This window comes from Syngnathus typhle, linkage group LG11, assembly GCF_033458585.1.
Source record: "Syngnathus typhle isolate RoL2023-S1 ecotype Sweden linkage group LG11, RoL_Styp_1.0, whole genome shotgun sequence".
Taxonomy (NCBI): Eukaryota; Metazoa; Chordata; class Actinopteri; order Syngnathiformes; family Syngnathidae; genus Syngnathus; species Syngnathus typhle.
The window spans coordinates 11,665,236-11,688,585 of NC_083748.1; the positions used below are offsets into that span (position 1 = coordinate 11,665,236).

Here is a 23,350-nt window from a genome sequence, read left to right on the forward strand (position 1 = left end):
ATAGAAAAGTATTGTTTCAACACATTGGGACATGCAGACCCGCCCAATAATGACGACACGTCATCGGTGATGTCAAGGAATTCACTTACCATGTGCGTGCGCGTGTGCGTGCATGCGTGCGCGTGCATATGTTGATACATGTCATCTGCCTTGTTGCTCCACCTCCATCGCCTCCAGTTAGAAGGCAGGCACGTTGTATTTCAAGAGGAAGCATACAAGGCTGATTTCATTTCGTTGTAAAGGAGACCGCAGAGGACCATGGCTGAGAATCACAAAACGGGTCAGAACCTGCAGGCGAGTGCTGGATTTCTGGCTAAACGGGTCCAGAGGTCATTGAGTCGCGCACAAGAAAAGGTAAGTCGAATGTCGAGATGGTATTTAGCGTTGATGGGAAGCACGGTCCAGGAGAAAGGACACTTTTTTTGTTTTTCCAAGTGTAGCAAATGGAATATCTGCTGTTGCGTCTGGAATGTGCTGTGATCATTTTCTGGACTGTGTTCTGTGGTAACATTAGTTAAAAGTGTCCCGTTAATTGTCATGCCGAAACCACTTGTCGAATTTGTTTTGTCAGAACATCACAGTGTTTAGTAGCTCACAGCTTTTTTTCCACTTCCTCATTGTGAACTTCCGCTGCTTTCTGCACATTCTACCGTTAAAGTTTGGAGTTATTTTGTTTGATGGAACAAAATTGAAGAAAACACCTCCAAGGTTTTGGTGCTCTGCCTTTGCAGACCCAAAAATATGTTAGTGATTCAGATTAAAGGTGAAAGTCCTCATGAGCAGTGCTGGGAAACAAATACTGGTATTTATTGAGATAATGCAAAGCCGTAAAAGGTATTTGGGGAGTTCATGATCACCTATCATGTGACACCATTCCTAAATTAACAGCCTCTCTTGGTTATTGTCAGAAATGAAAGAGCTGCTGGTTTTGCATAACAGACAATATATCCACATCATACAGTGAAATGGAACCTTATGCAACTGGATCGCAATAAAATCGATGACATGTTGAGAAAAAAAGAAAGCTAAAATCTCAATATTATCTTCACACAGGTCCTTCAAAAACTGGGCAAAACTTTGGAGACCAAGGATGAACATTTTGAGGTTTGCTCGCAAAACCTCAACAAACAACAGGTACGTTATAAAGTAGGCCAACATGGTTAAAGAAAGTTATTTAATGCAAAGTAAATAAAAGTAAATAAATAGTAAATAAAAGGCAACTAATTGTCTTTGAACTCTTTGAACTTTTTTTTGGTTTGTGACATTTGGTGTTGTCATACTCTGCCCCACCCTCACCTGTACATTTTGCTACTTTGTCTATGAAAAACTTTCTGTTAAAAACAAAGTAACTATTCAAGAAAGCACTTTGTATTGAGTTCCTTAAAGCACTTTTACTACTGCATTTTGGCAGTACTGCTTTCCAATAGGAAGGATGTTGAAGGCTAATGTGACAACTATTTTCACTTCACAAAACTCATTAAGAATTGTATTAAAGTTAACAATATTGAAGAAATACCATTTGGACTCTTTCAGCCTTCTACATAGAGTTGTGTTAACGCAGTATCTTGCAACTCATGCTGTTTATTTATGTATGTATTTATTTATTGATTGTCTGCACACAGGTTCATGGAAGCAGGTTGCTTAAAGATGTGAGGGCCTACTATGGTGCTGTGAAAGGCAAGTTTCCAATGCGTTCAAATATTTTCAGACACAATTCTTCCAACAAACTGAGACCTTTATCTGAAATGGAGCTAGTGAGGAAATGGGAAGTGAATTTGGACTATTTTTGGAGCCTGCAGTCAATTTTGCAATGATGTCTGCGTCGCCTCGAAGAAAAGTAAAATCAGAGTCAGCCCTTTGTTGGAGAAACATTTTTTTTTCTTTTTTTTGTATTGTTGGCTATTAACAATATGAGCGACAGTCAGGAAGCAAGTGTTGTGTTGACCTTCTCGTTGTGGGTGTAGCATTGCCGTACACTTTGAAAACAATGCTACATTAATGCTCCAAGTGCCGCCGATGCAAAACTGGCAACGTGATCTAATATTCATTCCCATTTCCGCAGCTGTACACGAGACGTCGAAGCGGCTGTCCCAGACTTTGCAGGAGGTTTACGAATCAGACTGGAACGGAGCAGAGGACCTTGCTGTCATCATCCAAGTATTTTCACTGTCTTGTATTTTTTGGATTAGTATTGACTCGTACTGTTCCTTTAATATATTAATTTGTTGCAATTGGAAATGTAGTTTACACAATAATTTGGTATTCCTAATTTTCAATGAATCCGTCATGATTTAGAGTGAAGATTTGCTGTGGAACGACTATGAGGAGAAAATGAATGACCAGATTGTGCGCACCGTGGAAAACTATACAAACCAGTTTCCAGAGGTCAAGGTACCCTGTTTTTTTTTTTTTCTTTTTTTTTGTCTGTGCCCGTATACAAAATGAACATTTTGGCCTTGACTCCGTTAAAATGATACAAAACGGCTTGAGCATGTGTGTTTCAGGAAAGAGTGGCGAAACGCGGTCGAAAGCTGGTGGACTACGATTCAGCGCGTCACCACCTGGAGGCGCTGCAGAGTGCCAAGAAAAAGGATGATGTTAAAATTGCCAAGGTAGTGTCAAGTCGGCATTTTGATGACAATTGCGCATCCATCATATCTTCTCTCCTGTTTTAATAGGCAGAGGAGGAGTTCAACAAATCCCAGAATGTCTTTGAAGAGATCAATAATGAGCTGAGGGAGGAGCTGCCCCTTCTCTATCAGAGGTACGATTGACCACTTAAATGTGAACGAAAACAGAATATAAATTCCTCCAAGGCTTTCAGACAGCGCATTTGTTTGTCCACAGCCGCATCGGTTGCTACGTGACGGTGTTCCAAAACGTATCAAATCTGAGAGATGTCTTTTATAAAGAAATGAGTGTGGTAAGGAAAGGCACTTTTTCCTCCGTCGATCTAAAGCGCATCAAGATTGAGTCAAAAGTTGTTGTTTGTCAACACATTTTGTGATTTTGGCCATATGCAGCTCAACCGTGATTTGTACGATGTGATGAAGAAGTTAGAAGATCAGCACTCTGGAAAAGCTTTCATCGTAAAGGGTCTGAGCAGCAGGTAACATTAAATAATATGCATAACATATATTAAATAAAAGAATAATATATAAATATATATTTATAATATATAAAAAGTAGTCCTCAAAGTCCCTTATGAACTATTCTTTATCTTTGCACAGCACTACAGCAAAGTCAAAGAAGAAGCGGTCCTTGGTCATCTCCAATCCGGTCCCTTGTAACACATCTTTCCCATCCGATCACGTGTCCCTCCATTCCGAAAATGGGAAAAACGATCTACCCTCCTCCCCTGAGCCGCAAAGCAACCCAGGCGAAACGAGTATAGTAGGGGATGCTGTCACCGCTACCAAAAGTGGGGGTACCTCAGACTCGGAGGACCTAAGCTCCTGCGGTACCAATACACCCAGCAGCACGACAAGCGAAGGTCCCGAGGCGGTGGAGCTAGAAGCCGAGCTACCCGCTAACCAGTCGGATGACTCTGCCGTCCCGAAATCTGATGTTGCCAGTGAAGAGCCAGCCTTTGATAATGATGCGCCACTCACTCGTGAGCAGGAGGACAATGCAAGTCAAGCGCCAGCAAAAGAAGCCAGGACCAACATGGCTCCGGTTCCTGCCCCTCGTGAACCTTCCCACTCTGAGAAAGAGGAGGAAGACAAGAAGGAAGAAGAATCTGACGTCAAGAAGCCGGCCGGCGATAACTGCGATAGCCACAATCCTCCTGGCTTTCTTTACAAGGTAAGCGGGCATGCTTACTGATTAGACTTCACCAGTCACCACTACAGTTGTTTTCATAATTCCACCAGAAGAAATGTTTCGGAAATTCAGCACTCCGTTTCACCCTGTGCGACATTTCTTTTGGAGAATGGCAACATTGCTTAAAGACGTTAACTCTGGCAATCCTGAATGTTGATTGATGTGTTTCGCACCAGGCGGTGGCGCTAAAGAGCCAGGCAGCGTCTGAAAGTGGCCAGCTCCAGTTTGAACAAGGAGAAATAATCCTGGTGTTGGCCGACTCCCAGCAGGTCTGTTTCTCGGGGTTTTGTAAATTAGTTCTTCTCCCCTTCACTGTCAAAAGAAATACACTTTTTCATTGTTTTGTTTCTTAATTTCTGCGCGTTTAATTTATGTTTGTGTGTTGCAACAGGAAGGTCTGTTGAGAGGAGTCCGGGAGGAGAGCTGGAAACTGGACAGTGATCCCGAAAATCATGCCGGGACTTTCTCAGAAGACCTCATTGGGCCCGTTTAGGCGGACTGATGTAACATTCACTCGCCTTCCTCCCATGAGGAGTTGGTGACTCACACGCGTGTGTGTACAAATGTTCCAAATTGTTTTGGGTGTGGAAGCTGCACAAACAAATTCAAGTCCTTTGTGAATACTTGCATGTTTTGATGTTGTGCAACAAAATGTTGTGAAGCCATTTGGATAACTAAAGCTAACATTGTCGTGTTTGTATTTTTATTCTCCTCATGAAACGCTGTGAAACTTTTTTTTTAATGCAGTTCATAATATTTGCCAATAAAGATCAAATTTGAGAAAAGTTTGCCTCATTTGATAGTTGCTGGCGTGTGGGTTGGGCGAGCATCTGAACAAATGACATCCAGTAGAAAAGCTACATTTCAAATCCTTACAAAGCAAAACTAAAAAGGTTCAAATCAAAGAAATGCAAGCCAGACAATATTTGTAAGCGTGTGCCCCGATACCAACTGCAAGGCTTCTGGAATCGGGACACACTGCGGGGATTAAGTTACTCCTCTGGCCGGGGAATGCTTGGGGGGTCCCACAGGAGGAGTTTCTATTGCCAGACAGAGACATCTGTGTTAAGTTATTTTCACTCCTGCAACCGCAACCCAATTCCGGAGATAACGGCTCCGGTCATGATAATTGCTGTAAAGTGTTTACTAGATTAGTTGCACTCACACAACTTTGATGACATTTCAACTTTTCATTTATCGTAGCAAAGTTGCAAATTGCATTTCTAGCAAACGTAATCGAATGAGAGTGTTGAGTAACACGATTGACAAACAACTCCTCCATGATTTTCCTTTTCAGTTATCTTAAATCAGGTCACTGTCATGGGCCTGAAAACTCTGAGCCGTACTGCAATTTAGAATTGTGCCAGAAGAGGTCAACAAAGATTAAATGTCCTAGCTGCCTAGTGTAGTTCAGAAATGCAGAATTTGTACCCTAGGCTAGCGTGTGAGGAATTTTATTACCGATGATTCATTATGATATATTAAAATAAATCGTACAGTTTATGGATATACATGTTTCAGCAAGTTAGTTGTACATATTAAAGTCGGAAATATTTTCTTTGTTAGAAAGTTGTGATGCCTTGCAAGAAATGTATGAGTCACAACACGCACGCACACACCACTCGTCGCCTGTCAATCAGCAAGACTACACCTTGAGCTCCAAGAGGATAAACCTGCAGATAGATGGATGCCTCTGGGGTTTCCAGGTTTACTCACCAAGGTCTCTGCCAAGACCTGAAGTATGCGATTGCTGTACTTTTCCAGCTCTCTAAACTGAAGTCATCATTTTTTTCACGCACACCCCTGTAAATAACAATGACTTTTGGAAAATTCCATACAGAATGGTCACTTCTTTTGCAGTAACTTATGCTTAGCATATTCCAAAGTAATTTGATCATGTTTACAATATTGTAAACATGATCAAATTACTTTTGCATATATGCAAAATGGAAACAGTTACTTTGCTAGAATTGGCAATCTTGCTTGATTAAGCTTAATATTGTCAAGCAGCCATGTTTTGTGAAATCATTTGCCTTCATGAGGGGAAAAGAAAAAACCCCCACAAAAGTTGGACTTATTAAATATAGTCCGGTACCATTGAAAAGCTCCACCCCAAATGAGGTTGCATTGAGCCCTGCCCTCTTTGACTTTCTTGTTCTCCACATTTCACCATTCCCTCTCTGGATCATTGCACGGGGTCTGATAAAGCGGCAAGAAGCACCCTCGACATTCATTTATGGTCAGAGCCAAACTGACCTACGAAGAGATCAGCACGGATGATGTGTTTTGCGTTACAGCTACTCAATGAAAGACGAGACGCACAAAAGGAGAGATGGGCACCTTTTCTGGACATCCACTTACGCGGTCAAGGGGGAAAGGTCCGTTCGCCCTGCTGATAGTATCTGCGGTGTATGTGATTCTGACCCAATTTTGCGAGGCTTTTAATCTGGACACAGAGAAGTGCGTCGTTTTTACCGGACCACCGGGGAGTTATTTTGGCTATTCCGTGGAGTTCTTCAGCAATAAATCATCCAGGTTAGTTTCAATATTTTGTCACTTGGATAAAAATGAAACACTTCTTAATTTTTTTTAAAAAATAGTTTGGAAAGGTTTTATTTAATTCCTATGTGAATGTTTTTTGTTTTGTCCTCTACCGCAAATTCCACTTTGTTCATTCATTACATGTGACGAATTTCAATATTTTTTTGTATAATTTACAAGTAGCAACTAAATGTGTCCTCTTGTGCACACACGTGCGCCCTTTCTGCTCGCGCGCGCACCGACGCACACGCGCAACTCCAGATTCCAGTCCAGAGTGATTGGAAACAGACATGCACGTCTGTCTGTGAGTACTGTTGTCGGCCCAAAAGCAAGTCATTAACCTCCTTACAAATGTTTTTCCACATTTCAATTTGAGAAGAATAATGGGTAAATGAGACGAATTAAAAGTGCCCATAAAAAGGTGAAAATACTCTAGAGTTAATGCATCACCAGGATCATAACTATTAATACCTTGGGTATGTCTCAGCAATTTGGCACAGATGCGGTGTACATGTGAATAGTGTCGATGTCACCTTTTAAGTTTTTACATGAGCATTACTGCATTTAAAGGTAATTTGGTATCAGACCAGTTGAGGATTTTGTCTCTAAAGTAATGGACAAATGCTTCCTTTGTGAGGGTGGAAATAGTGAGGTCTGAGCACAATTAATATAAACATCAGCGAGTGCATGTTAACTTGTCTGACTTAAAGAGCCTCAGATGTTCCTGGAATTCAAGAAACTAAGCGGCTGTGTTATGTCATCGGGAGGAAGCTGATGACCGGAAACTTTTATTTTTGTTTACGATAACCCAGAGACCCATGCAGGGGATTTATTTTCAGCGTTGGATAAATTCACAAAGCTATAAATTCTCTGCTATCACCTGTTATCTTTGCATCCAGCATAATTCACAGAGGGCTGGTAGATAGGTGGTCCAATTTGTTTTATATTTTTTTTCCTTCTGTGAACCCAGTCAGTTATCATCATGCGGAGATAGAAAAGGCTGAGCGTGGATTACGGGTAATTTCGAGAATGCTGAATTAGAAGCATTTGGTGTGTTGCTGACATGGATGATTTAGCTCGTGATCCACCGATGTGAATCAAACCATTCTTGCGGTGTGGTAGGTAAACAAGACAACAGGAAGAGGGTGCTTCATTAAGTTAAATAGCTTAAGAGGTCGTGCAAACTGTTTAGCTAGTTTTGTGTTGTACTAGAGTAGACCATCTTGGTGTACACAACCAATACATGTTGTTGTTGTTTTACAATTGGCCATATAGAACCCTAGCAGAGTTATTGTTCACAATAGGAGATATCAGCACTAATATTACTTCATCATAATACACAGTGAGGTCATGATTTTTTCATTAATATGGTGTGGTCATAGAAAACCCAAAGGAAGTCATGATTGATCACTTACCACGTCTAATGGCAAAATAATAGAAATGATTCTTCCTTATGTGAGGGATTTTTTCCTTCCTGAATCAGTCGTTGGCCACAAGACAATTTGGTTCTTCCTCTCTGCTGTGCAGTGCAAGCATTCTGATCGGGGCTCCAAAGGCCAACACCAGCCAGCCCGGAATTACTGAAGGAGGAGCTGTCTTCCTGTGCCCCTGGAACCAAACCAACTGCAGCGCGATCAACTTTGACAAGCAAGGTAGAGCGGCTGGTCAATTAACTTGACTGTCGTTTTGACTTTGGGAAAGTATTTACGGGATAATATTGACTCAGCTTCACCGAATGTACATGTAAACTCAGCTGTGTGTAGCCATCCATGCTATCAAAAGAGCATTTTGAGTGAGCTGCCCTTGTTTGACCCGGAGGTCAGAAGTACGGCTTCCCGTCTTTTTTGAAGCCCCTAATCCAGTCGCTCTGTTTTGGATTGAAACCAGCCTTTGATGTCCCCCCCGGTGTGTTTTGAGAACGGCTGGATTATGTTTGCAGCGTCAAGTGTGATTTCAAATTGGACTCAGGCCCAGTGTTGCGCTCCAATTAGAGTAGAGTCACCACTGGGACAAGGACCCCAGAGGATCTATAGTGCTCCCACCCCTAGAAAGATAATCACCACCATCAGAATGGCAGGAAGTGATAAGGGCCCACATTTGAGGATCACAGACTCACACTTATTATTATTATTATTATATGTACACACTCCTATAAAATTGGATGTGTGTAATATTTCCCGTCAAACAGTATGTGAGGTTTTCCATTAAATCAATTTAGTGTTGGATGGAATTTAAAAATAGCGTGTTAAGTGAGGTGAGGACACTGCGACCAGAAAGTCAGGAATATTTCGGTTGAGATTTTACGAAGCAAAATTCTGATGGCATTTGGTAATCTGGCTGGTAAATTCTGCAACCCTAATGAAGATAAGTGCTATGGAAAATGGACGGCGGGACAGAACTATCGGCGCTATTATTAGCAGATGTAATACTGCTGCTGTTGGCTGTTCCTCCAGAAACAGGAGCAACGATTACAAGGGTGAGAGCCGGTTCAGAACGTAAATGTCAACATGACAACTGCTGCTGTTACTCCCACCGCTGAAAGTTTTAAATGCTGTTGTGTTTTTTGGAAGTCATGGAAACACTTCATCAAACTCAAATAAAACGTGACACATTTTCCTCCTGGTCTTCTGGCTTGTGACTGAATGACTGAATTTTTTTCTGTTTAGGTGATCAGAATTTTTCTATAAATGATGTGAACACTCAAGTTGAGTTCAAGTCCCATCAGTGGTTTGGAGCCACTGTACGTTCCCAAGGCAACAATATTCTGGTACGAACCGTCCTCGGCAGCAGGTCTACTTTAATACATGAAGACTTTCAAATTTTCAAAACTGATCTTTACTTCAAACACTCACAAAGTGCAAAGTTGTTATTTTTACGCCTGTGCCTTTCAGGCTTGCGCTCCCCGGTATTATTGGAGGACGGAACGCGAGAGACCCTTCGCTGATATGACAGGAACTTGTTACCTCTCTGTGGACAGCCTCAAATCATTTGTGGAGTATGCCCCCTGTCGAACAGGTGAGGATTATCGAAAGAAATGAGCCAGGAAACTTTGTGTCACTTTACTTTGCTTCTTATTGTTAAAAACGGAGAGGAACAATATTGGGACAATAATCTGAAAACCGAAAAAAAAAAATGTTTTCTATTTTTTGGGGGTTTTCATTGCAGAACGTCGTGGACCTGCCGGACAGGGCTATTGTCAAGGAGGATTTAGTGCTGACTTCACCAAGGTAAGACCGATATTTCTTACTAACCCAGAAGATATTGTTTTGACAGCAATAGGCAGTGGAGAACAGGCTGCGAGAGTTTATTATAACATTTGAAGGAACTGCTTTCTCTCCAAATCCTCCCCTTATATCAGGGGTGTCAAACTCATTTTTTTTCGCGGGCCGCGTTGTCGTCATAGCTTCTTTCGGAGAGCCATTATGACTGTCAACCCAAATAAATGTATCAGCACCTCATATTATATACAGTAAAAGCTACAAAACAAACTGACAAATCAGACAAGTAAAAACTGGTCAAATATTTAAAAAAAAAAGATATTATTAAAAGTGAAGACAACTTGCAATTCTAGTAATGACACATGAATTTGATGCACAATTTGTCTTCGCCGGCCACATAAAATGATATGGCGGGCCGTATCCGGCCCCCGGGCCTTGAGTTTGACACCGGTGCCTTATATGTTTCAGGACGGAAGGGTCGTTCTTGGTGGACCAGGCAGCTTTTACTGGCAAGGTGAGCTCACATCATCTTTATAGAGAGTCATCTTAAATCGATTATATACGATTGTCAGTGAATCGTCAAACAGCTCACTCATCATTGAAATGCCAGATAACCTATTTTGCCCTAAAATCTAGGTCAGCTGATATCAGCCACGCCAGACGAGATTGTTAAGGCCTACTACCCTTCATATTTTTTATTGTCGGTTGCTGGGCAGATTCAAACTGGACAGGTGCAGGTGACCTACGATGATAGTTACTTGGGTAAGGAATTATTATTGCATTCATTGTACAAGCAATCTCACAAATTCCTATGCGCTGGCTTACCACAAACTATACACTTACAGGACATACCTATACACATATGTATATATATATATACACTATACATATATCCACATACATTATATATATACATATATAACTCAGGATTTTCAACTGTGCCTCATCTCCCTGCAGGTTATTCCGTGGCTGGTGGTGAGTTCAGTGGGGATGCCGAGGAAGGTGAGGGTTATGTTGACAGTGTCGAGTCTGCAAACATACATGGGTGTAGGGTTTGTTGACCCCCTCAGCTCTAAAACCACTTAGTCTCCACACACATGAATGAGTATGTCTCTAGCAGTTTTGAAACACACCGGGAATACGTTCTTGGAAAAGTGCAAAACATTGTTTCAGTCTTCCCTTGTAATGTTTTGCTTGTCGCTGTCTTTGTTGCAGATTTCATCACAGGGGTTCCGAAAGGACTCATGCTGTATGGTTTAGTAAGGATCGCAAATAAATAAATTCATTTGCTGTATTGATGAATGATGATAAGTCCTTTACCCGTATTTTTCAGGCTTCACAAACAATGATTTGTAATCCATAACTATCTCGTAGGTGTCCATCTTCAACGGAAGTGATCTGAAATCGCTGCTCAACGTGACAGGAGAGCAAGTAGGTACAATTATGGCAAGTTGTCTTTTACATAGTTTAGGAATTTGCCCTGCGGAGAGGTGGCCGATAGCAGGTCACAGCCTGATCTTGCAGGAACCAACAATGACCTGTTCTCCTCTGAGGTGGATTTTTTTGCACAAATAAGCATGTTTAACCAACAGCAACCTTGTCATTGCACAAGTCTTTCTCTACCTGCACTTCGTTATTCCTAATGACCTTGTTGTTCGCCTCACATTTGGGACTTCTCCGCCCACGTTAACTGGTTGACTGCCAACTATTTTGCTAGATCCAGCAGTGGGTCACATTTCTCTTACGGATACAGTTACTAGTTTGCACAATGTACGAGACCGAACTAAAGCGTGTGTATTTTCTGTATGTGGGCGGTCAGTGTGCAGCGGGTGTCAAGAAGTGTCGGTCTCAGCGTGATTGGTGCTGAGTAAACTGTTGTAATGAATGACATGATGGACTCTCTGTGGGTAAATTCTCTGCTCTGTTGGCTCTTGGACTCAACTGTTAAAGTCAGCTGTAAAAATACCTCGGGCAGGAGCCCCCGTTGGCCGATGAAACCCCAGATTGTGTCCGTTGTTATGACCAGCTTTGAACTAAGAGCGGTGGAATTTGAACGGCTTTGCTGTTTCGTACTGATGAAATATTTTGTTTTTGGTTGCGGCGAAACATTCGATGGTTGATAAGACAAATACGCTGTAAAAGGCTTGATTTTATTTAAATAAGTCACATTGTTTTGCAATGACTACATAGAGGACATACAAAACCTAATAATAATAATAATAATAATAATAATAATAATAATAATAATAATAATAATAATAATAATAATAATAATAATAATAATAATAATAATAATCAAATTCTAAAGTTTGAGGACACATCCAGACAACATTTGTGTCAGGAAGTGGGAGTCATATTTCACAGAGCGAGTATGAATAGGCAACCTGTGCTCGTATGATGTCTCGGTAGATTTGAACTTTGCCCTTTGCCTCATTTCATCGATCCCATATGACTTTCTCTGCATGGTTGTGACAGTAAGACAATCTTAGCTTTTCGTTCACTGGGGCCTCTAATCGCATTTGCGTGGAGACATGCGACAAATCACCCTGAGTTGAATCACGCAGCGAAGTAATGTGACCCTTATTTTTTATGTGTAGTATGAAATTGAAACAGAAGAGCAGACTCAAGTAAGTTCAGTCTCAGAACGCTGTCGCCTTTTCTCATTTTTACAGAAGCTGAAAGATTGAGCTCCTATGGGCACCCCGGGGGGTATTTTCGAATGGGAAGCCACTTGGCTTGGTGTTGGAGGGCACAAAAGAGAGAACATGCAAGGAAAATAAAGAGAGTGATGTAATTAGAGAGTTTTGTTTTTAATGCGTTCCAGATGGGCTCCTACTTTGGCTATGCAGTGGCAGCCACCGATATCAACAATGACGGGTGAGCTCACGCTGCGACTGTGTACGGATGATGGAAACATGGGGAAATGAGGGAAGGGAGGGAAATTTAAGATGGGATTAAGAAATAAAAGTGAAGCATTTTGTCATTATAACCAAGGTCAAACATATCAAAGTTTCCCACGCTAGCCTCATCTGTTTTCTGGTTTTTGTCAAGTTCTACGTGAGCCTTATGTCGAGATCACCAATCAATTAAACAATGCATCTGATTCTGACTTGTTCCCCAGACTAGATGACCTCGTGGTGGGCGCTCCAATGTTCATGCGCCGAGGGTCCAACGGGCGGCTGGAGGAGCTTGGCAAAGTTTACGTCTACCTGCAGAAGGGACCTTTGCAGCTGGAGCCCGGCCTGCACCATCTACTCGGCCAGCAGCCATTCGGTCGCTTTGGCACATCATTGGCGCCTTTGGGTGACCTCAACCAGGATGGATTCAATGGTATGAACGTTCAGTCTGATGGATTTCTGTATAAATTGCCTCTGGATTATGATTCAGGAGTTTTCATGTCAACTCTAAACGTATGACTCATGCAATAATTTGGATGCTGCTTTTAGAAGACCATTACACAGCTTGTTCCAGTGACATGACAGGAAGTCCCATAAATTATACTCCACACATCAAAGACAGCAAACGATCACAACTCTGTAACTGTTTGAGACATTAGGATTCGGTTCTACCCCATTTCGTGCATTCTGCCCCTTACTGGAAGCTCCTCTGCAAATTGTCTTTGCAATCAGATGTGGCCATCGGCTGTCCTTACGGAGGAGAAGACCAACAGGGACTGGTTCTTATTTACAACGGTTACCCAAAGGGATTGAAGGACACCCCCACTCAGACTCTCTCCGGCCCCTGGGCTTCCAGCTCCTTCCCTGCCAACTTTGGTTTTGCGCTACGAGGAAACACGGATCTGGATCTGAATGGCTACCCCGGTACCGCATTCCGCTCTCATTGGAAATAGTCTTCCCCTCTTTGATAACACTTGAATTTTCTCTCTCGCAGACCTTATTGTTGGAGCTTTTGGGGCGGACAAATCTGTGGTGTACAGGTGTGTTGAAAGGACAGTGCATAATGGATACATAATAGCAGAACACAATTTGCGCTTTAGTTATTCGTGGTCCTCTGTGTCTTCACTCAGGTCTCGCCCAATAGTGACTGCGAGCGCATCTCTCACGGTGCAGCCCACAATGTTCAACCAAGAAGAGGAGCTTTGTGAGCTTACCACAAGAAGTGGAACCGCTTCCGTGTCTTGGTATGCCCACCCAAACATGCGGCTAATTCAGTAATGGCACGTGATAATGTTTTTCCCCTCTTGCGGAAATACAGTTACCGTAATTTTCGGACTATAAGTCGCACCGGAGTATAAGTCGCACCAGCCATAAAATGCCCAAAAAAGTGAAAAAAAAAAACCATATACCGTAATTTTCGGACTATAACTCGCGTTTTTTTTATATACATATAAGTCGCTCCTGAGTATAAGTCACCCCCCCACCCAAACTATGAAAAAAAAAACGCAATTTATAGTCCAAAAATTACGGTACTTCTTTGACAAAAAAGCTCAAATGTTTAAATAGAAAGCGGAAAACAAGCAAACATGGAAACTATGACCATTGTTATATAACACCTAACACAGTTCTATTTGAGTGCTTTCAAGTTTCCCCTCATGAGAATGTCAAATGACTTCACATTTGCCGCTTTCCTGTCCAAGTTGTTCTTAACTAGAAATGCAGAAGTGCAGCGTTCTGAAACCAAACAGAGGGAAGAAGCGGGAAAAAGTCTTATTAAGCAAATTGCAGTATTTTTCTGAACTGGGAAGCATTTCAAACAGACCGATTAAAGCAGGTTTAGTTTATTTTCCCGGTGTTTGAAAAAAAAAAATGGACGCACATCATCAAGTTTGTGATTCTCTTTTTGTTCAACTTTCAGTGTCAGCGTCAGTTTCTGCATGCTGGCTGATGGGAAGCACCTCCCATCGCATCTAGGTGAAGCACATGCACGCACACGCCAGCACACACATGGTCCCCATTACACTTCTTTGCTTTCTTTGTGTGCACTGGACTGAACTGTGGTCCAATTGCTAACAAAAATTGTGGAAACAAAGCGGAGAAACGTGTTTGTCGCCGGCGTGTATTGTACGTGTTCTCATCTGGACTGCATGAGTGCTTTGTGATTCAACATAGTGGAGCAGAACATGACAAAAATAAAAATTCACACTGTCTTGCATCATTTGCATATGTGCACACTTTTAGGCTTCCTGGTGGAAATTCAATTGGACAGTATGAAGCAGGACCAGAAGGAATCTGTCAGGAGGACTCTGTTTCTGGATAGTCAGCAGCCGACTTTGGTGAAGACTTTCAATCTCACCAAGGGGAATCGCATGTGCCATGACACCAGGATCTATCTACGGGTCAGTCAGATTTTGTTTTTTGACACGTTTAACCTGCTTTATGATCATATTTTAAGAATTGTATTGATGTATTAACGGAGGTTTTTGAAGTCAGCATTTGCAGCGTGGGAAAAAGAAAGACTTCATCTCCGAAATGTCCCAGTGTATTCATTCTAACCACCTTGAATAAAATAACATTCAACCGCAGGGTCAAAGGTCTGCTATGAAACAATGTTGTGAAACAATAATCTGAAATAGGCATTTGGTGACGACATGCAAAGTTCAACAAACAGTCTTGACTGATGTTGTTGTTGTTGTTGGTGAAACTCCAAGAAATGTGGGATTGATGGACCGGAACAAGACTGCCGGTGAACAAACTGACAAAATTGAATTTGTACTCAAGAGTGTGCGGACCTCCACCAATGCCAAACAATCCTTTTTGGATTGCATCAAATTTCCCTGTCCTTTGTCTCCTGTCTGAATTTACTCATTGAAAAGCCTTCTTCATTAGAGGGACTCAAAGAATACATGAATCGCCATGAAGTGATCTGTCTAATTTGCTCCAATTAATCTGGAATCGTCTTGAAACATTGACAATAAGTGCATCGGTCATATAATCAGAGTGCACCTGCACTACCTTTCTTCTCCAGGACAAAGGTTAAAGTCATTTCCCAATAGGGAGGTTCTGAAGTTTGTTTGAAGTGTTGTTTTTGGAGGCACTTATTAGCGGAGACTGGGCTGAAAAGGCTACAGTACCAATCATCTCATCACTCAGTGGTGGTCTGATCAAACGGCACGAGCGACAAAAACACTCAAGCGCAGTCTTTTGCTTTTTGACAGGATAAGAGATGGTTTGACCTGGAGCTGGCAACTGTCCCCTCTATTGTCACTCAACATCCATCTTTCTTCTTTTCTATTCTGTTTTTAGTGACATTCTTGCAGATGGAGGAACGGAATACTTTCTAAAAACAACACAGATAAAGGTCGTCGTTATTGACCAACTGCTTTCTTCTCCGTTCCTCACATGAGTGCCTCTCTTCTACTTACAGGCAGAAGAAGAATTTCGGGATAAACTCTCCCCCATTTTCATCAGCCTGTCCTTTAGCCTGGATCCACAAGCCCCACTTGACCAATATGGCCTCAGACCTATCTTGAATGATGACACCGAACAACGAATAGAGCAGAAGGTCTGTACAATATCTCACTTTCACAATGTTCACTGGATAGTAAATTGTGTAGCGACGTAAAGATGTGTGTATAAATTGTCGTGTACCCATTGCATAACCACACCATCTATCTCAAGACTACTGGACCCGCTAAATAGCTACACACCTTGCGTTATGTAATCCAAGTCTTTAAAACAAGTCCCACTTCAAATAACGAGAGCTTCTAACAGATGGCGTGCCAAAAGTAAAGCTCATCTCCCGCTGTTTCCAATTAGTATGATACAAATTTGAAATTGCACACACAGAGGTTACTGGCAACCATTTTGAAAGTGGCATTCGACGCACGGGCCCCCTTTGTAGATCTGAACCCCATCTGCTTAGAGGTTTAGGGTCAACCCCAATAAGACAGGAACTGATTACTGGACTCTAGTCGTATTTTCCCCCACCACGCATATGATGACGGTTTAGGGACTGGTGAGCTTTGGTCGGACAAAAACACACATGGAGAACTGACAGTTGTGTTTGGGTGGGGTGGCGCTCCGTTTTCAGACATCTGGCCGCGGGTTGCTCGTACATGTCACCGGTGCTCTCCTCCATGAGCGCATGTCATACATGTGATATGAGGTGATCTGTGCATGTGACGTCCATGTGTGAACGGCTTGTTTCTTTACGGTTGGGCCTGGGAGCCTTCAAGGAAACGCAGGCAGTCATCTGGTTTCGTTCTCGCATCTCTCGCCTCAAAAAGGAAAGGCAGCTTTCTGATCTATTTATCAATGATCAGAAGAACGCAAACCATTGCTGCTCTCATGTTCGTAACGGAGGCGCTAACACATTACAGTACCGCGTCATCACACGTGTAGCAAAAAAAAAAAGAAACTTTGACACACCCTCAAGGCCCATTAAGGATGAAAATGATGACATCCGAGCCAGGTATTTATTTGCCTTCTTTTGTCTATTCTCATTTGACAGTAATGCAATATGGGTGTGAGTCAACATTGTTAAGCCATGAAATGTTGAAACAGTCACAAATGATGTCATGCTCCCCAGGACACATACACAGATGTTTTCGGAATGCCGGTGTTGTTCTTAGACTACCGCCCTGTATGCATCCATCCATCTATTCACAGATTCACATTGTCACGAAGTAGGGACTTGACTTAGACGTCAGCCGAGTTACCCGCGAAACTTTCTCATTGCGTCACAGATGTGATATTACCGTAATCTTCGGACTATAAGTCGCGTTTTTTTTCATAGTTTGGGTGGGAGGGGGGCGACTTATACTCAGGAGCGACTTATATACATATATATGTTTTTTTTTTCACTTTTTTGGGCATTTTATGCCTGGTGCGACTTATACTCCGGTGCGACTTATAGTCCGAAAATTACGGTAAACAAGATTCTGCCGAGTCGGCTGTAAACATGGCTTGCTTCAAGTTTAAAGAGGTGAACAAAGAATGATTACAATGGAGACGACGATAAGTATTTGCAGAGTGTGGTGTTAAATGCCCCAATATCCTTGAGTGCAAATACAAGCAGAGACTTAAAAGTAAATCTTCCCCGAGACAATTTTAACTATTGCCAGGCTGATTCTTTGGCCTCTGCAGCATTCTTTTGGAATCTAATATCTCCCATATGTTTGAGAGAAGAGGGTAACAACAACAGTAGAGTCCGGCACAGAAGACGGAGTGTTGGCAGAACAACAGGAAAATAAAGAATAAGGCATGTTGAAATGAGACGATATTCATATGAGCTTATATTTTGCCAAGGCGTTTGTCTTGTCAGATCTTAAAACAATTAATCCTCTCAACTCCGTGAAATCTGAATATTACGTTTCTGATATCTCCTTCCAAAACGTAATCATTGGTTTGATTGCAATCATTCTGCTTAGCCTCGCTCACATTGTTTCTCTTCCTCTATTTTCCATGCAAGTGTTCCGGTGCCAACATGAAAGCCAAACGCCTCCTACCAGCTTCTTGGAATTTGGCTGCTATTTAGCTGATAGGGTGGAGGAAAAAAAAGATGAAGATCCACTTTCTTAAAAGCTTTTTTGTATGTATACATTGGAGCTCTTTTCTGACCCCCCCCCCCCCCCCCCCTCCTCTCCCATTTGCTCTCTAAGGCCCAGATCCAACTGGATTGTGGAGACGACAACATCTGCGTCCCTGACCTGAAGTTGGCTGTTTATGGGTGAGAGGAAGTCACCTTTCTCCTACTTGAACTGGTTCAACAAACTTAATGTGTCCCAATTCCTTCTGCAGAACAGATCCACACTGTCCCTCAGATAGCTCTCGAAGAATCGCGTTGTAGTTGCTCTGGTGCACATGTGCTTGTTTTACTGGTTGCCATGGAAATATCACAGAAATTGAATCAATACAAGACAGAAAAAACAGCATAGCTTACGGGGATCAAACAGAGACAATCATTGTCCTTTCTCAGCCATCTTGTTTCAATTATGTTTCGACAACTTGAGGACAATGAAACAAATTGCAAACAACATTTCTTTGTTGTTAGTTTGCCTCCTACCAGTTACTTAGGGATTCATTTACTCATCATGAAGCAACCTCAATCTCCAAATCCAGGAGCTAAAATCACTTCAGTTGATTGAATTTTATAATTGTTACTTTGAATAGATCCACAAGCTTTCTGAGGTTCAGGGTTTGAATCTTTGCCTCCTTTGCACAAACCCCTCCCCCTACTATATAAATACAATTTGATGTAAACTAAGTCATGGTCCGCTTGGACTGGCAGTGCACTGCAGAGAGTAATCATTCAAACATGGCTGAATGGCGAAGAAAACACATTTAGCAAAACTTGGACGATGCACACGGTGCAGACATTTGCCCGTTCTCAGCATCGGTGTGGCGCGATGGTGCAGTGTGACTTCCTTTGCATTGCTTAATTCAATTCAGATGGTGGGCTTACCTTGCAAAGGGGCCGCTTGTGTTCAGGCAGAGAGGGGGGGGGGGGGGGAAGGGATGGAGGAAATGTGACATCAAAGAGGAACCCCGATTTTGGTTTTATGAGCCTCAACTCGACTTTTTTCTGGCTTGGTGACTCAATAGAAACACAAAGGGGGGGGGGGGGGGTAGTTGGACCGTGGTGTGGAATTTATCCTAAATTTGAAAAGTGTGTTTTACTGTGCAGAAGAAGTTGGAGTGAGTTTCCTGAGACAAATGGCTGTGATCAGACGTGGGTCATTTCCCCAGTCGGTCATGGACAGTTATCCATATAAGTGGTCTCCGGGGACCGCTCCTCACAAAGACCAATTGTGAGGACTTTCTAACGCTGCTTTTCATTCCATTTTACAATCACTACTCGGGGTCATAGTAGCTTCAAAAGAACAGCACGGGAGGATTTATTGGAGGCTCTCACTATCTCTAAAAACGAATCAATTTAACAGAGTTTATTCTTGCGATTAAAAATCCTGCACTTGCTTTTAGCAACATGATGGAAAACCTGAATATGTTAAATGACAAGCCGTCTCCGTTTTTAATGAGCGTTGAATGCAGCCGCAATGATTTGGATGTGTTCTCATCACCCAGCGACAGAAAAGAAATTTACCTGGGTGACGAGAACTCCCTGAGTCTCACCTTCAATGCCAGAAACGAGGGAGAAGGCGGAGCGTACGAGGCGGAGCTCTACGTCCGGCTTCCCAAAGAGGCCGACTACAGTGGGATAACGCGCAACAACGTGGTGAGAAAGACAAACGTCAAATTGCGAATATCTATGCCTGAAGAACTCAGAATTCATCTCTCTCTCTCTCTCTCTCTCTCTCTCTCTCTTTCTCTCTCTCTCTCTCTCTCTCTCTCTCTCTCTCTCTCTCTCTCTCTCTCGCTCTCGCTCTCGCTCTCGCTCTCTCTCTCTCTCTCTATCTATATATTATTTTTTATCCTTTTTCACCTTAACATTTTATATACGCATTACATTACATTTAGTATTTCATCAGTTCATATAACTTCCCTTTTTTTTCTATGTCAGTTATTGTCTTTGGTTGTTTTCCAGAGTCTAACTCAGCTAACATGCAGCTATGAGACTGAAAATGAAACCCGCTTCCTCATATGCGATCTGGGAAACCCCATGAAAGCTGGCACTAGTGTAAGAACTACCATATATTTAATTTTTTTCACCATGTGTCCTCCCATCCTTCAATTAATCTTATATATGTCTTTGGTAGTTTTGGGCAGGTCTCCGTTTCACTGTTCCCAGACTCACAGACACTCAGAACACTGTACAATTTGAGCTCCAATTAAAAAGGTAGGACCCCCTTATGTAACCAGCCAGTTGAATATCTACAATTTGCTGATTTTCTTTTCTTTGCCATGTGTTTCTTGTGTGCAGTAAAAATGCAAACAACTCAGAGAGTGAAGTCATTGTGGTGGAGTTGGAGGTAGCTGCGCTGGCTCATGTCATTCTGCAGGGGTGAGACCTTCATGATGCATTGTGTATCATATTCATTTTTCATGTCTCTACTTGCGGGGGCACTGAACTTTTATATTATCCGTTTCAGAGTTTCCCGGCCAGACAAAGTCATCCTCCCACTCCCCAATCGGAGCGTCAGTCAGAGTCTGACAGACGAGCAGGGCGTCGGCCCTGAGCTTCAACAGGTCTATGAGGTAAGCATATTTTGGGGGGTGGGGGGGGGGGCAGAACCTCCCCCTCGCCCACCACAGGTTAGTTGATAATGACTTTCTTCTTCTCAGTTGGTCAACAACGGCCCCGGTGTTGTCAGTCAATCCACATTGGAGGTGAGATGTCCTCTGAGGTCTCACAGTCACGACCTGCTCTACCCTGTCAAGGTGCTCACCGAGGGGCCACTCAGCTGCTCCTCAAAACACGCCCTGAATGCACTCAAACTCAAGGTGACAAATGGCCAGACCAAAATATATTCCCTATATATTAGTACCGTAATTTTCGGATTATAAATCGCACTGGAGTATAAATCGCACCAGCCATAAAATGCCCAAAAAAGTGAAAAAAAACCATATAAATGTATATAAGTCGCTCCTGAGTATAAGTCGCCCCCCCACCCAAACGATGAAAAAAAAACGCGACTTGTAGTCCGAAAATTACGGTATCCCTTGGTATGACTGCAAATGCCTTTTTAAAAATATATATTTCTGCATTCACCTTCAGTCTCCATCTTCAAGTAGTCCCTCATCTCTGGAATCCAGCATGGAGCATCAAATCCAGAAGAGAGAGGTCAAAGGTCCCATGCCTGGACAAGGAAACTTGGTAATTCAAAACGCTATTATTTGCAACCTGGACTTTCTTTCCTGGTGTGGTTTGTGGGTTTTCTGAGGGTCTTCTGAGCCCCCACTGCCAGAAGGAAGACAGGCAAGAAGATTCTGTGCTTGCAAAGTATTTTAATTCAAGATTATTGCAATTAACACAGGAAATGGGAATATAACGAGCCCTGGTCCACATGGGCTGGTGTCTGCTGTGTTTATGAGAGGAAGTTAAATTATCTTAGTGGTTTACTGGAGTGCTTGTTGCAGAGCCGACATGACGTCTGTTTTAGACTGCCCATCTTCATTGAATTATGCGACGAAAAAAACACGGATTGTTGACTGCCACATGGCCTGTGTTAACTATTCGCAATCGCAGACATGCTCGACTGTGGAGTGCTGGCGGCTCGAGTGTCACATTGGGCGGCTGGAGAGAGGAGCTAGCGTTATCTTGAGCGTTCACTCCAGACTTTGGGTGGAGACTTTCCTCGAGGTGAGTCTCTAATTTTAACCTCATGATATTCCTTCATTGGAGCGATTTAACGGGGGAAACCCAAAGATGAACTATACTGTCCTCTAGTGGGCAGTTCAGACGTTACCTAAAAACGCTTTTTGTCTTTTTAATCAGTTGAACTTTCTAGACTGAGAGTTATTTAAAAAAAGTGTAAAAAAAGGCTCACTCTTGGTTTTTCAGTGACTGCTTAGGTGTTTCATATGTGTCTTTTCTGCTGTTGTCAGAGGGCCCACAAGCAGTTTCTTTTGGAGTGTTCGGTACAGTTCACCGTCGATAAGATGCCCTATTCCATTGCTCCAAAATCCAAACAGTCGGGATCTAAAAAGGTAAATCGTTGTGAGATTGTCCGATTCTATCGTGTTGACTTGACGGAACGGGATTACGGCTTTCTGGTGTTCAGGTGGTGATGTCCGTGCTGTGGAACAAAGTGGACGGGCTGTTCTACGTTCCCGTGTGGATCATCATCCTCGCTGTTCTAGCCGGCCTGCTTCTACTCTCACTGCTCATATATCTGCTGTACAAGGTAACGAAGCCGTTTGGGAAAATTGTTTATATTTTATTTCAAACTAAACAAGTTTGTTGTTATTATTTATCCCTTCAGATGGGCTTCTTCAAAAGGTCCGATCCGTACGGCACCACCATGGAGAAGGCCCAGCTCAGACCGCAGGCATCATCAGAAGCCTAAATCTGAGACAAAGCAACTAAAATATGAAATATTATCACAATGCTAAATTATTAATGAGACATTCTAATGATGATCAGGAAATGTTGGCGCACATCGAAAGGTGTTGGATCACTGGACTGTGCATAATGCTGCACTAAAATATGAATCACCGAGATGAGGAGGGCCTGGGGTTCATGGTGCGTTGCTGTGGAACATTATTATTATTTTTTTTTTTGATCGTAGTGTTTCAAGGCTATATGTTGGTTAAACTCTTTGGTATGGCTGTTAACAATTTGTGTCCCAGTCCAGAGATTCGAGGTACTTCAGCTCCCTCTATAGATCGATATATGGAGGTTGTATATACATCAGAGTTTTCAAAATCAAACTGCACTCAAGTACCGAATGACCTTAGAAAAAAAAATTCTTACATAAATATTTAACTTGCATTAATAATTTCGTCAATCCGGCTACTGTAAATGTCTGATACAAGAGTTTTTTTTTTTTTTTTTTTGCTCACCAAATAATACACACTGGTCCTTTAAAGGTCATTTCCAGTCCAGGAAACAAACAAAAGCAGAGAACGCTCGGCTATTTTTTGTCTCTAGATCGATCCGGTCCAGTTTGCAACTGAACTTTCCGTTTGGTATTTCTTGATGTCACTGCCGTTACTTTTCATAGTAGTCATACTGTTGTTATTTATGCCATGGTGTAAGTCGATTGTGAAACGTTGTACTGTACCGCCTGCAGGACAATCCTGAACAAACTGCAATGTTGAACTTGAAAATGTTTCTCTCCCATATTGGGAGGTGTATATTGTAATGTGTGGTGTTTATATCTTGACTCAGAATAAAGCCTGATTTTGTTTACCCTTCCAAATGTAACATAGAACATTATAATATTTACTTATATGTAATTATTTATACTC

At 42.3% G+C, this 23,350-nt stretch overlaps 2 protein-coding genes across 4 annotated transcripts; both read left to right on the top strand.

Annotated features, from left to right (window-relative positions):
* Positions 1-150: 150 nt before the first annotated feature.
* bin2b (bridging integrator 2b) lies at positions 151-4,607 on the top strand. Its single transcript, XM_061291822.1, has 12 exons — positions 151-354; positions 1,054-1,134; positions 1,623-1,677; positions 2,063-2,157; positions 2,296-2,391; positions 2,505-2,612; positions 2,679-2,764; positions 2,848-2,923; positions 3,024-3,109; positions 3,231-3,804; positions 3,999-4,091; positions 4,214-4,607. The coding sequence occupies exons 1-12, from the start codon at positions 259-261 to the stop codon at positions 4,313-4,315; spliced, it is 1,548 nt and encodes a 515-aa protein (XP_061147806.1). The 5' UTR covers positions 151-258; the 3' UTR covers positions 4,316-4,607.
* Positions 4,608-5,972: 1,365 nt separating this feature from the next.
* Positions 5,973-23,301, top strand: LOC133162552 (integrin alpha-5-like). Of its 3 annotated transcripts, none has more exons than XM_061291817.1 (30): positions 5,973-6,357; positions 7,891-8,015; positions 9,030-9,130; positions 9,255-9,378; positions 9,529-9,590; positions 10,050-10,095; positions 10,218-10,343; positions 10,539-10,583; positions 10,797-10,840; positions 10,956-11,012; positions 12,406-12,458; positions 12,703-12,911; positions 13,211-13,402; positions 13,473-13,518; positions 13,609-13,722; positions 14,397-14,452; positions 14,720-14,877; positions 15,906-16,043; positions 18,142-18,209; positions 19,565-19,715; positions 20,025-20,117; positions 20,197-20,276; positions 20,361-20,441; positions 20,530-20,635; positions 20,723-20,881; positions 21,156-21,254; positions 21,627-21,740; positions 21,986-22,087; positions 22,162-22,284; positions 22,363-23,301. In XM_061291817.1, the coding sequence occupies exons 1-30, from the start codon at positions 6,155-6,157 to the stop codon at positions 22,444-22,446; spliced, it is 3,159 nt and encodes a 1,052-aa protein (XP_061147801.1). In that variant the 5' UTR covers positions 5,973-6,154; the 3' UTR covers positions 22,447-23,301. The 3 variants fall into 3 exon arrangements, with proteins under 3 accessions (XP_061147801.1, XP_061147802.1, XP_061147803.1); XM_061291818.1 differs by lacking the exon at positions 5,973-6,357 and adding an exon at positions 6,639-6,667; XM_061291819.1 differs by lacking the exons at positions 5,973-6,357; positions 7,891-8,015 and having other exon boundaries at positions 10,298-10,343.
* Positions 23,302-23,350: the final 49 nt, after the last annotated feature.